At 45.2% G+C, this 14,349-nt stretch overlaps 1 protein-coding gene across 8 annotated transcripts in view; it reads left to right on the top strand.

Moving 5' to 3' along the window:
• Positions 1-14,349, top strand: part of Nckap5 (NCK associated protein 5) — a 958,567-nt gene that overhangs the window by 638,632 nt on the left and 305,586 nt on the right. For all 8 annotated transcript variants that reach the window (XM_051147290.1, XM_051147282.1, XM_051147283.1 and 5 more), the window contains one exon: positions 328-477. In XM_051147290.1, the coding sequence (XP_051003247.1) occupies positions 328-477 (150 nt within the window). The remainder of the gene's footprint in view (positions 1-327; positions 478-14,349) is intronic.

Genomic DNA, 14,349 nt, shown 5'->3' with positions numbered 1-14,349 from the left:
GGACAGACAGTTCTCTAAGGCTTGCTGTCAGCTAGCCTTGCTTGCTTAGTGTTCTAGACTGGTGAGAGTTCTCAGAAAAATAAAAGTTGTAGCCCCCCCCCCCTTCACGCATGCACACTCGTGGACCTTTGCACATGCACATATTCCCATACACAAAAGAAAAATCTACTATGCTCACTTCTATAAGCATGGCTCACTTTGCTTAATAAGTCTGTCTCCACCTCAGCTCAGAAACATCTCAGAAGCAATCCAGACTTCTCCCTTTTAGACTTTTTCTAAGTTACAGCTGTAGATTAGTGAAAATGGTATTTCTTTTTCTGGCTTCAGGAAAGAGTACCTGAGGAAGAGAGAAAACACCAAGAAGCACTGGGTGATCTGCACGTGGCAGTAGATGAAGAATCAATGAGTGAACACAGCAGTACTGATGAGGGCAAAGAAGACAATAGGCTGCTCTTAAAGAGGCTGAAGGCTCTGGAGGTAAGAGACCCAAGCATCCCCTGAGGGAAGGACCTGCTGTGATGGCACTGCCCTGTGGTACTGATTGTGAGTCTGAGTCTTCCTTTCTCAGTTCTCCCAGACTGAGACGGTGACCTGTCTGCCATTAGAATCCCTTCCCCAACAGTGGACACAGTTAAACTGCTCTGCACTGGAAGGGTCATGACCTGTACGGCTGGCTGTATTGCCTTCAAAGGAGAAAACAGCAGAGCAACTCACTTCCCAGTCCTAGTCTCTAAAATTGAGAGCACTGTAGGCAGGGGCTGTGCAACACTTGACTGTCCTTTCCTAATGCTTTATAAAATGGATGTCTGGGTGGGTGAACAAGCAAAAGATGCAAAAATACATAAAATGGTTGTGAGAGCAAATGTATGTGCTTATATACAGATTTTAATAATGTTTTTGTTAGACCCATTTCATTGAGAAATAAGACATGTGTAGATAGCTTCATGCAAGGGAGAGAGAGAGAGAGAAAGACAGAGACAGAGACACAGAGACAGAGAGAGACAGCCAGAGACAGAGAGAGAGACAGAGAGAGAGAGACAGAGAGACAGAGAGAAAGAGACAGAGAAAGAGAATGAATGAATGAATGAATGAATGAATGAATGAATGAATGAATAAGCACCAAGCTAAGGGTCTTTGAAGGAGATCTGGATTCACCTCAGCTCTCCAACTCACAGGTTGAAAACACCAGGTGGTGCTTAGAGGCATTTATGTCACTTAAAGTGCTCATTCCTCAGTTTTCTTAGCTGTCACCCAAGAACATCTCACTGATCTGTTCTCATTTGAGTGTTTGACACTCAAGGGAAGATATTTGAGACTTGAGTGAAGTTACTAACTCGACCCATAGAAGCACTTGGGAAGGGAGTGTAAATAAGGAGTTGTTTAACTCTGGTTGGACTTGGGCACGTCTGTGGGGAACTGCCTTGATTTCTTGGTTACCCTGGAAGACTCTGCCCACTGTGAGCAGCACCATTCCCTAGGTCGGAGGTCCTTAACTGTGTAAGGGTCGGGAGAGAGAGCTGAGTAGAGGGCGTGCACACATGCTCCCTGCCTCTGACTACAGATGTGACTAGATGCCCCATGCCTCTTTCACTGTGATGTCCCTACAATTATGGAACTGTAAGTTGTAACTCCTTTCTTGCCTAAGTTTTGCTCTTTATCAGGGTACTTTATTTACCTCACAGTAGGAAATACAGTTAGGACATCCAACATCTAAATGTACAGTGCTGCCTAGGGATGTAGCTTAGTTGGTAATATGCTTGCCTGTCCTGCTGGTGTCTCTGAGTTCCTTCCTCAGTATTGCAGAAAATTAGACATGGTGGCAAAGACCCGGAATCCCAGCACCCAGGAATTGAAACAGGAGGATCAGGATTTCAGGATCATCTTTGATTTCAAAGTGGGCTCCATGCGAGCAGGCCACAAAACAGAACAAAAACAACGGAACTATGATGAAAACATAGTTTTACTGTAGGGCCCCCAAAATCTGGAATCTTTTCAGAGTATGGAGAACCAGGATGAGGAGTATGTGGCTCTGCTTGCTGCTTGCTGTCCGCAGCCCCGCCTCTGATCTCTCACATCCATTATAGAGAGCACTTCCTTAAGGTAATGAGCACTTGAGCCAGATTCTCGGGATTTTGTATGAGTCTCTACTCCTTTTTTTCTTCTTTTAAAGGCTTCAGAATTACACAATATCTTCCTGATTTTCTTTCCTCCCTTGAAAAAACGAAGAAAATAATAGTACACAGCCTTACCAAAAAGCAGTGAGATTAAACCACTTATTATTTCTACAATTCCTTTACGCTTGGTCCCATTGATGTTCCAGTTTTATCTCTGTTGCTGTGATAAAAATACATTGGGGGTGGGGTGGGTGGAGAAGCAATTTACAGGGATTATTTCAGCTTACAACCCCAGGTATCAGCGCCTCATTGCTGGCACGTCAAAGCAGGAGCTCTAACAGCTAGTCACGTGACACCCACCATCAGGAGCAAAGAGAAACAAATGCACGCTTGCCTATTTGCCTCCTTATTTGTGCTCAGGTCAGCGTCTCTAATTTTATACAGTCTAGGGCCCAAGGCCAAGGAATGGTGACACCCAAACTGGGCTGAGCCTTCCCACAGCAGTTAAGATTAGTAGTTAAGACAATCCATGGGCCACAGGCCAAGCCAGTCCACATGGTTCCTCACTGAGGCTCCTCCCTGGTAACTGTAGGATGTGTTAAGAGGACACCTGAAGCTAGACATCACTTGTACTGATATGTTCCACGGCAGTTGCCCATTCCTCAGCCACGTGCTTACTGTTTATCGGAATAAAGGAACTAATACAGAACTGTGATACAGAAGCCTCAGGTACTCCGCACATGTGTGCCTGGAGACAGATGGGTAGGCAAAGGTGTTTAGAGCCCAGGCAGAAGAGCCTCTGACTAGGGAGACAGCTGGTTCCCATGGAGGAAGGGAAAGGGCCCTCCTGTGTCCCCTGGGCTTTCATACCTTTGTAGGGTGTTTTGATACATTTAGGAATGTTCTGGGGAGGGGGCGGGGGCGGGAGCCCTGGGAGTGTTAACAAACCTCACAATGAACTAGATCCAACCAGAGTGAGTTGCTATTACACGCACCTCAGTTGTTAGTCCTTACTTAATGATTACAGTGAAATTGCTCTTGGTTCACCTCCTTGTCAGGAGAACATTTTGAAGGGCATTTTATTTAATCAAGCTAAGAGGGGTTTTTAAATGTCTTTGGCATCAAATGTTCTTAAACTTCAGGGTGTATACGTATTTATATAATTCCCCCCCCCCTTCCAAGAGATCATTACATATTGGGCAACAACTCTTTTATCCAATATTACTTGGATGTAATAACTAATGTCTTGAAGTGATATTAATCCCCATAGCTTCAATTCACAATGTGTTTTATTTCCTAAATTGGATGGCTGTATCGGAAGAGTCATGGTTTATTTTTAAATTCTTTGTTTCCTATTTGTTTTAACTCACTATTTGCTCTCTGATCTCACTCTCTTATTTTTTGAGGCTTCTTTGATTTTTATTAAAACATGTACTTGTTTATTTTATGTGTGCAGGCACACAGGAGTAGCACGTGTGTTTAGGTCACAGGACAGCCTGTGTGAATTGGTGCTTCCCTTCTACCATGCTGGGTCTGGGAACTGAATTCAGATGGTCAGGCTTGGAGGCAAGAACTCTGACGCATGGAGCCATCTCACTGCCCCCTTCCATTATCTTGTTAATGGTATAAATTTAAGGGGCAGGGGATTCTGGTAGGGTCTTAGATAGTACAGCCTTGGGATGTCTCTACGTCTCCTTTAATTGCTTGCTGTTCTTGCATCCACCTCCTTATAGCTCCTATTGCAGGTATGCACCACGCCCAGGGTGGGTACTATAAAATGGATATATCTTTTATTTGCATGTAATTGCACTTTGTATGAACTTCATATACTACAGAATTTTAACTATTCCATATGCTATGTGTCTCAAATCATTTGCATAGGTTAAAATTTGTTGTGGGTAAATAACTAGCTCATTTTTCTAGAGCTGGCCACAGGCACCCATGTAGATTGCAGCATTTTAACAAAATGTTCTTTGGAAAGTCTGCAGGGAAATTTTCCTGAAGGGATTTGGATACCTTGTCAATATTTTTGATGTGCAGCAAAACTTTAGAACAGCAATGCGCTTTCAACAGTGTGTTTTCAAGCAGCCTTGAAATTTCTTGGCCCTGATAGGAAAGAACACAGAGGCTACAGGAAGCAGGCTCCCCTGGGCCAGTGAGATGGCTTAGAGAATAGGGCGTGGGGGTAGGGAATTGGGGGTGGGGGTGCAGGGCTTCTTCCAAGTATGAAGATCTGAATTTTATCCCTGTAACCCACACAGCAGAAGGAAAGACAGATTCCTTCTGGTTGTCCTCTGTCCTCCCTGTAAGTGCCATGGGGCAGAGATGAACACAAGCGCGCGCGCGCGCGCACACACACACACACACACACACACACACACACACACACACACACACTAAATAGTAAACAACACCAGGCTCCCCAATCAAGTCCCAAGGAGCCAGCCGTGAAGTAGACTCAGAATCCTAGCACTACACTCTTGACTGATGCTACATCAATGTTTAAAGTGCTAAATATGAGTTTTAAACACTTAAATTACATTTAACAGCATCCAAGTCATACCAGAGTAGCACCTGACTTTGATAATTAACTATGTATGGTCCAGGCCTTACATGCATGCATTAGAGTTCCCACCCAGTCTGTTCACTTAGGTTCATAAATTCTTGTGTCCTGGAGCAAAGAATTGGACGAGAGACACTTAAATAGCACTAGAGATCCGCAGTTTACTGTAGCATGGATCTGGGAGAGGTGAGACGCTCCAGGAGGCTCATCCAAGAGATGATGAGCCCTTATGGGTCATTTCCACCACATCAGCTTCTCCCACGTTTGTCCTGAGTATGTTTTTCTCACATGGATGCTGACCTATATATGTAGCCCTGGTGGGGAGCCTTCTCCCATCTCTACCAGCTGGCCTCTTTCATATGTTAATCTTCATGCCTCCCTCTTGTGCCCTGCTCACTGGCCACTTGGACAGTCCATCCCACCCTAGTCTGAGAAAAGTTTAGGGGACCCCCCCCATAGTCGTTTCTCTGCTGGTCCCACTTGCTATTGGTTTTCATTTTCTCAGCTTTGCCCAGGACCAGCCTCATGTGTAACCGCTGGGCTTTGATGGATTTTTCTCAAACTGCAACCCATGAGGGACAGTGAGATGCAGCAGGGAACCTTCTGCCCATTGCTTGCCAGCCCGGTCTCCTCAAGTGCTAGCCGCTAACACAAAGCAAGGCAAGCTGCGTCCCCACTCCAGCCCCCTCCAGCCAGTCCTTTGTCTGGTTCTGTGCCTTTAAGCTCTGAACTCTTAACTTGCTTCTCTGGGTCCCTCTGTGTCCTTCCTGTGGTCCTCAACGTTTCTTGCTAAAGGGGCGTCTCCCTTCCTCCAGAGAAGCCCAGAGGCAGCTGTCAAACAAGACACAAACATACAGCCACATATTCTCTTTCTGCTTCCTGCAGCTTCCTCTGCCTGGTGGCTGTGCTGAGCCCTTTGCATATGCCAAGGAGAGGAAGCTCAGATCCTCCTAGACCCCCTGGAAACAAAACCCAGCCACTAGGTTGCAAAAATTTTGCTTAAGCTCCTGACATATGCCAAGGAGACCTTTTGATAGTTTTTGGGTGTTTCAGAGCCACAAGGGCAAACACAATCCACATGCACATGCCCCTTATTGTTTTGGTATGCAGCTGTGATTGTGTGGTTTAAAAGTTTGAGATTCAACATAATAAAATTCTTAATATAAAAAAAAAGAAGTTTGGGATTCAGCCAGGCATGGTGGTGGCTCATGCCTTTAATCCCAGCACTTGGGAGGCAGAGGCAGGTGGATCGGTGTGAGTTCGAGGCCAACCTTGTCTACAAAGTGAGTCCAGGACAGCCAAGGCTACATAGAGAAATCTTGTCTTGAAAAAAACAAAAACAAAAAAAACAAAAACAAAAAAACAAAAAACAAAAAAAACACCAAACAAAAAAAAAAGAATTTGGGATTTCATGGCTGCTATTTCAAGGACCGTCTACCTCACTTCCCCACCCTCCTGCCCACCTACCTACCTGCCTATATTGTTGTGTATGTGTGTATACGTGCGTGCGTGTGTGTGTGTGTGTGTGTGTGTGTGTGTGTTTGTGTGTGTGTAGGCCAATGTTGGATGCCTTATTCAATCCACCTTAGTTTATGAGCAGACATCTCACTGAACCTAAAGTTCATCCATTCAGCTAAGCTGGCTGGCCAGCAAGACCCCAGGGAGGCTCCAGTGTCCACCTTCACAGCCATGGGATGACAGACGTGAGGCACCAAGTCAGTCCATTTCATGTGGGTTCTGAAATGTGAACCCATGTCTTCCTGACACAGCACGCACAGGCAAACAGAGTCATCTCTGCTGCCAAAGGACTGCTGTCTTCCCTTAGAGAGAAACTCAGCAAACCTTCCAAATCACACAGTGATGACACAGGTGTAGGGGGCTGTTCCTGCAACCCATCCTGTGGCATTAATTCCAGGATCTTCTCCATTACCCCTGGGGTGCCTTGATCGCATCTGGGATCTAGCCTGGTCTCTTCTACGAATGTTTGACTCAGCGTCTGGGTTCGTCCCTGGCGCATTTCTTGCTATGTGTGATTTTCTTGTCTCCAGGCCCATTGCTACTGCAGCACCAACAGCCCTCCTCACTACTCTAGACAAACCTAACACAAGGTTGCATGTCAAGATGAACGCCTCCAGACTTACTCTCCCCTCATAAAGCATCTGGTTCCCAGACTCCAGCCAAGAGCGGAGTCAACCTGAGAGCACTAGAGAGTTCTGAGCCTCTACAGAAGTGCTGATGTCTCTCAGCTGTAGCCTCAAGGTCAGAAGAATATGGCCTTTTATGGGAATGATTTATTTTGTTCAGGAAAATATGGCAATTAAATATGTTAAGGCGAATAATGGCCTTTTCTAACCAATTATACCTTACTGTGAAAGTTTGACAATTAAAGTGCTAAGCATAGGTTTTTATTAATAAGTGATTCTGTTTAAAATTGGGTAGTTTAAAATAGTCAAATCTGGCTGTACATCACAGTTATTTGTGGAACTTGTACTTAACATCTATGCACTGAATAGTCTCTGCGGGTCAACTGCTGTTCTCAGCCGTAGGGAAGGTCAATGTTTCTGAGTTCCCACCTCAGTGGACAGAGACAGGAAGCACATACTTAAATAATAAGGAAATAAGTTTATGGATAGAGAAGAGGCTCCAAATGAGGAAAAAACAAAGGATATCATAGGAAAGAGTGGGAGGTGGGAGCAAGAGACATTTAGCTTCCAATGAACTGTTCCGGTAGGGTCAGGCCTCTAAAGTACAATACGATAACAATCAGGAGATGCCTCTGCAAGGATCTGGAAGACTAACATTGTAGAAAGAAGCACCAAGAAGAACAGAGACAGCTTGCAACTGTTAACGTTATTTTTATAAAACTGTGTTTGTTTCTCAGGTTCTCTCTTAACTCAGCTATCACACAAATAACTGAGATGCTATTACATTATTTTAACAAGCTTCACAGAACAAGAACTGAGCAGTTAATCTATTCTTCACCCTCTAAGCTAATTTGGTTTCCTTCCAGCATACATCCCAGAGATGATAAGTGCACTTTGTAACTTTCGTTGTTGATCTTTGTCTCCTGGCCGCTCATGGACATCTGACCTTGGCTGAATACCCTACTTCCTCCTCTCAGTCTTCCTCCTGTGGCTGGCAGGAAGTCCAGCCTTGTTCTCTTCCCTGCTCAGCGATTGGCTGTAAGCTTCTTTGTTGTCATATGGTGGGCAATTGGGGAGCAGTGTTTGCACAATATTAAGACAGGAAGTTCTCAGGACAAGGGTTGCAGCCAGATTAGGGAGTACAGGGATCAACATTTGAATTATACAATAGTGTCATGGCTACATGCGACTTTACTAGGATACAAATCAGAGCAGCGTCTAGATTATGGCCAGAAATTCCTGCAGGTTTCACTGCAAACATCCCTCTTACTTGGTCAGTTCTTACCAGCGTTGCACAGGGCGCCATGGAAATAGAGGTTTGACTCTCCTGAGCTTTTCTGTGCCCACTTTATTTTTTAGTCTCCTTTTCTTAGGAAATTCCAAGTGGTGTTTTATTAATGTAGGCATAGAGCATGCTCAAAAGCCATCCAGGAGTTGGGAAGGTGGTTCACAGGGTAAGAGCACTTGCTACCCAAACTTAAGGAAATGAATTCGCATCTCCAGAACCCCATGAAGTAACACAAGTGTCTACGATCACGGTAAAACCCACGGGAATCACTGACGGTGTAGATGTAGTATATAAGAGGAAACCGGAAAATTAGGAACGGCTTCACATTGTTTCATTCTTCACTTCTCAGTGTGATGACTTAACAAAAAGTGGCCAGTCTTGAAAGAGAGGTGGCTCATGGGAAATAATGATCTAATCATCAGCTTTTATGGTCCACTTTGAGATACATGTTCAGCATTCAAGTGACTATTTTCAGGAGGTTGAGGGATGCACAGGGTTGAGGTTAAGGCTGCAAGTGTGGATCTGAGAGAATCAGAATATTGATGACATTCCGCAGGATGGTACCAAACTAAGACACCTGAGAAGTTAAGTGTGAGTGTGGATGTCAGGAGGGTCTAGGACAGAGCCCTGGAAACCTCTCCAATAGGAAAATTGCAGAGTTCAGGGAGAACCAGCCTATGAGCCTGGGCAAGAGCAGCTAGGGAAAATGGAGCAAAAGAAAAAAGGTCATATTAAGAGAAGATGCACAGAGCCCACTCTTGACTCTCTTCTCAGTAGCAAGGCTCCATCTTAATAACCACAGTGTCTTATGCTAGTGACTTGGAAGGGAAAGATGGGAAAGCATGTGTAGATAGCTCTTCGTATCTACTCCGGCTTTATTTCTGTCGCTGTGCTAAAAGACCTTGGTCAAAGCAGTATAGGAAGAAATGGGTTTATTTGGCTCATAATTCCAGGTCACAGTTCTTAATTTTTTTGGAGGAGAGGTAGCCAAGGTAGGAACTCTAGAAGCTAGTCACATCATATCCACAGTCAAGAGCAAAGAGAGAGCAATTGCAGCCTCACTGGCCAGTAGTTGGCTAGCTTTCTCTCCTTGTCTACAGTCCAGGGCCCAACTCACACTCACGGCCAGTCCTCCCACCTCAGTTAATAGTCAAGGCAATCCCTCACAGGCATGCCAAACAGCCTGCTCATTCTAGAATAATTCATCCTTCAGCCTCCCTTCCTAGATGATGATGGTTGCGCCAGGTTGACAGTTAAAACTAACTGTCACATGTCTGTTTGTTCAGCATATGTGCATGCACATGTTCAGGGGCCACAAGCCACATCCTGTGTCTTCCTGTTGTTCTCCACCATATTTTTTTTGGAAAGAGAAAAAAAACTTGGAGCTCAGTCATTCAACAAGACTGCCTGGAAGTAAGGACCATGGATGTTCCTGCCTGCACACCATCACCACTGAGATTGTAGGCAAATCTTCATACCTGTCTGGCATTTCTACAAGTGCTGGGCATCTGAGCATCAACCCCAGGTGTTGGTCCTCAGGTACAATCTACCCTCTTTTGAGGCAGGATTTCTCACCGTTTCTGGAAACTAGCAATATCCCTAGGCTGCCTGGCAAAGGAGCTCTGAGAATTCCCCTGTCTCTGTCCTCTGCACTGTAGTGCTAGAGATGCATGCCCTCAACTGTGTCTGGCCTCTTGTATGGTCCAAATCAAGGTCCTTGTGTTTGCATGACAATCACTTTACTAAGCCAACACTTTGGCTCTCAGTGGCTTCTTTGAGAAGCTGTTCTCTCATGTAGATTGGGTGTGGTAAGTCAGAATTGGAGGTGTGACACAAAACCAACCCTTTTAACATGTGGGGGTACACTAGTGTGGGAGATGATACAATGGAAAGGTCAAAGTTGATGACACAGAAGCATCAATGTGAGGTATGCAAGCAGGCAGGAAGGATGGAACCACGCCAGAAACACAGCTTTTTAAAAAGTCAAATGCCTAAAATACACCTCAGGAAATCTTAATTCTCTAAGTCTATGACGGAAACTAAACACCTGTATCCTTTTAAAACGCTGCCTCTATTTCAGATGCAGAGCCAAGACTGAGAGCCATAAATAACAGATTTGCTTCAGAACACTTTCTATTGCTATAACAAGATACCTGGAGCTATATAACTTTTTCAAGTAAAGACACTGTGAAGCTCAGGAGTTTGGAGGCTAAAGTCCTAGCCACATGGGCTTGGTATCCAGTGAGAGTTCATGGCTGGAACATAATATATGGAAAAGGAGACAAAGAACCAGCCAAGTACAGAAAGGCCAGCTAGGAAGCAAGGGACCAGAGAGGAGCCAGACCTCTTGAAGACCTGTGTTAACCCTGTCATCTAAACACCTGACTTTCTCTCTTTGAGGTCTCCCCACTTCAATGCCACCACACTGGAGACCAAGCATTTCTCACACAAACTGCTTGGGCATGCTGGGAAAGCCTTTTGAGTGAGGATTCAGGCTACGGAACAGCTTAGCTAGGGGTCAGATGCTCCATGTCCTCTTGGGTCTTACATACCTTTGAACCTACTTCCCTTCATCCCTGCATCCAGTAAACATTCCTTCCACCCTCAAACCTGGGGTCAGAAGCCTTTTGCATACGTGTCCAGAAGCAGTGGGTCTGAGGCCTTGAGGATTGCTTGTATTTAGGAACACTGTGGGCATGTCTGTCAATCGCAGCTCTCCTAAGGCGCAGACAGCAGGATGCAGAGTTTGAGGCTAGCCTGAGCTACAAAGGGGAGGCCTTGTCTCAAGTAACTTAAATAAAGCAGTAAATAAGTAAATTAATGGCTTGCTTGTTAAAAAAAATATCTGAGGGGGAAGAGGAATGGATGTGTACATGCTGGCACGCATGCGTTACAGCGTACGTAGGAAGGTCAGAGAATAATCTCTGTGTTGCCCCTCACCTTGCACTTTATTGCTTTGTTTGAGACAGGCATGTATGTCAGGCAAGTTGGCCAGCAAGCTTCCAGGGATTTTTCTGCTTCCCATATCACCATAGGAATGCTGGGGTTGCACATAGATATGTGTGACCGGGTGTGTCTGTACATGGGTTCTGGCAAGTGACTGAGCCATTGAGCCCACAGCGTGCTTTTAAGTGTCTTATGGCTGTGTGTATGCATAAGCTTTGTTTGAGCCCCATGCTGATGAGAAGGAAACGCCCATTTCTGGGTTTCTGTGCCTACCTGTTTTTCCTTCCTCTTTCACCCCACACCCCCCTAAGCAATAATCTAAGAAGAAATTAATAAGTTCTCAAGCATCTGCCAGTGGTGATCTCAGTAAAACCCCACGGTTGTTTCCTTTTATTCTTAGGCTCTGTGACAGTTTGCTGACAGGTGACACCACACATCTCCTCTTAGGGTAGATGGTGTGTATCTACCTCCTGATTAATTTGATTCCATCTGTGAGTCACCTAGCAACAATCCTAAAGTGGGTTTAGAGACAAAAGCTTCTCTTTAGTAAAGAGACATCTAATTAGGGGGGGAAATCATATTGTATATGAGTATGTAACGTTGCATTAGCTGTTTTCTGACTGTGAGAGTGTTGAAGTCACATTACAAGACGTTAGAAAACGGGAATGGATGATGACTATTGACTCTCTTCTATAGACGCGCACGCTCCATGCTTATGAACTCAGTCACCTACAGGCTGATGTTCTGAAAAGGCTGTATCGCTACTGACCATTTACAAGGCTTTTCGGACCCTTCCCTATGAGAAACAGTGTAGCAACGATTTACAAGGCACTTGTACTATACTGCATATTGCAAGTGGTCTAGAAATGACTGGAAATATGAGAGAGGCCAGAGAGATAGCTCAGTAAGTGAAGTAGTTACTGGAAGGCATGAGGACCTTAGTTTCTACCCTCAGAACCAATGTGGAATTCTAGGCAGTGTGGGGTATAACCTCAGTCCTGGGGTGTGGAGACTCCCTGGCCAGCTCCAGGGTTAGTGAGAGACCGTGTGTCAAAAAAGGAAATGGAGACCAACCCAGGGAGATGCTACATATTGATGTCTAGCCTCCATGTATGTGTGCACATGCCCATGCACATCACACGTGTCCATGCCCACAGGAACACATATGTCATATATGCGCAGCTTTTGAGAAAATTGTGTAGGTTATACATACATTTCATGTCATTTTTATGAGACTTCGGTATCTTGTAGATTTGGTGACCCCATGGTTTTCTGGAAACATTTCCCATTTATTAGTTGCTTTTTTTGTTGCTATGTTGCTGCGATAGAAGAGCTTAGCCAGAAGCAAGTTAAGAGGTAGAAGGCTCAATCGTGCCTCGATTCCAGAGGGCACAGCCCATCCTGGTGGGGACGGCAAGGCAGCAGGAGTGTTGACTCTGTTTCTTAGCAATTAAACTTTATTATACAACCCAACTAGCTTATACAAGAAGGAAAAAGGTTAAAGGGACAAAAGAGTGAACCTTCCGGTAGCCGTTCCACGGGACGGGTCCTTAGGTTTCTCTCTGGCCTGCGTGCTGGTCCAGCTGGTCCGCTGCCCCCGCACGCTCTCCCTGCCGCCGACTTTGTTATTCTCTCTTCCCCAACTGCCTTAGTCACGTGGGAAGGACCGGCTCCTTCTCCCGGTGAGGGTCCATTAGAAAGACAATAATCCAGGTGGGGTTCCCAGGTCTGCTTCCTGAATTCCAGACCCAGGATGGCTCCACTCAGTCTGTCACAAGGTATTCATGGGGTGCCCCAAGGGTAAAGCCCGCCAAGACTGCTCCCACCTGTGACAAAGCTTATTCTTTCCCACACAGGAGTGTGAGACTGTGCAAAGGCGCAGTAAAGTTTGTAAAAGGTATTGATGCAGGTCACACAGTTTAGGTGAAGGGTGCCCAGCGCACAGCACACCTTTGGGATACAACAAAAGAAAACTCGGACTGAGGATATGGCCCAATCAATAAAGTGCCTGCCTTGCAAGCTTCAGGACTTGAGTCTGCACCCAGGACCCAAGTAAAAGTCTGGACATGGTAGCATGGATTTGTAATTCTGGCACTAGGAAGGCAGAAAGAAGAGAAGCCTCGGGGCTTAGTGGTAGCATGGCCTGCTTAGTGAGAGCCAGGCCAGTGAGAAACTCTATTTCAAAGATAGACAAAGCTTGAGGAGTACCTGAAGTTGAAGAGCAATGGCTGTGGTCCTATGTCCTACACACATGCACACACAAGCATATACACATACACACCTACATGTACACATGTGCCAGCGTATGCATGTACACACACACAGTGGGGAGGAAGGGGGTCTGTGATCTGCTGAACTCATGTCAGAGATATAAATTCTCACAGAAACGTCACAATGCTGTCGATTCTTATTTCCTCGGAGATAGTCTATTTAGAGTCTTTCGTTCAGAAATCACAGCAGCTCTGCTTAGTTCTGGCCCTGAGCAATGAGAAGAAGATTCCTACAAGTAGAAATTCTAGGTAGGAAAAAAATGCACAAAGGCATGGGTTGAAGCCTGTCGGGGTTCTGCAGCCATTTCTAGGCCTATGGAACTCTGACCAAGGGCCTTTCGTATGCATGCTCCCTCCATTTGATGGCAACAAAGCACCCAGTCAACATTACCAGGATAAAGGACATATTTTCTTTATTTTTCCTACTACCAACCTTCCTAGGCCACAGCAGAGGGTCCCATTGGCTAAATTTCTTGGCCGTTGCAGTGGAGAAGATCTCAGTGGATAGTCCTACCATCCTCAAGTTTACAAAATACCTTAGGCCTGACATGAAACTCTAGCTTGCACACACACACACACACACACACACACACACACACACACAGAAGAGCATGTTCCTGTACAAACACGCACATACATCTGCACGCATATGAAAACATATACATACACAGATTTCTTTAAGCCCATCCAAAATAGTAAGATGATGCCTAAATAGTCCCTTTTCTCCTCACACCCCAATCCACAGCCCTCACCCTGCATTTCCCCAAGCATTTGTAGACCTGAGGTTTTGCTAGATAGTGCACTTGCAAAGACCCCAGAGCTTTTTCATTATCCTTGAAACACTCACCGGCCAGGGAGGAAGAAAAATGTGTAACAATTAGAATAATAAATCTCGTCCACATTAAAATTAAAAAATAAAATTGCTCACACAAAGCTCAGCATATCACCGACAAGGACATGCTAACTCGATTCTTCAAGAACACAAAGCAACAAGTGAGGGGATAACGATTGAGGTGTAATCTGA

The sequence above is a fragment of the Acomys russatus genome, chromosome 6, assembly GCF_903995435.1.
Source record: "Acomys russatus chromosome 6, mAcoRus1.1, whole genome shotgun sequence".
Classification (NCBI taxonomy): Eukaryota; Metazoa; Chordata; class Mammalia; order Rodentia; family Muridae; genus Acomys; species Acomys russatus.
Note: the sequence above shows the minus strand (reverse complement) of the source record. Positions and strands in the feature narration are given on the sequence as shown.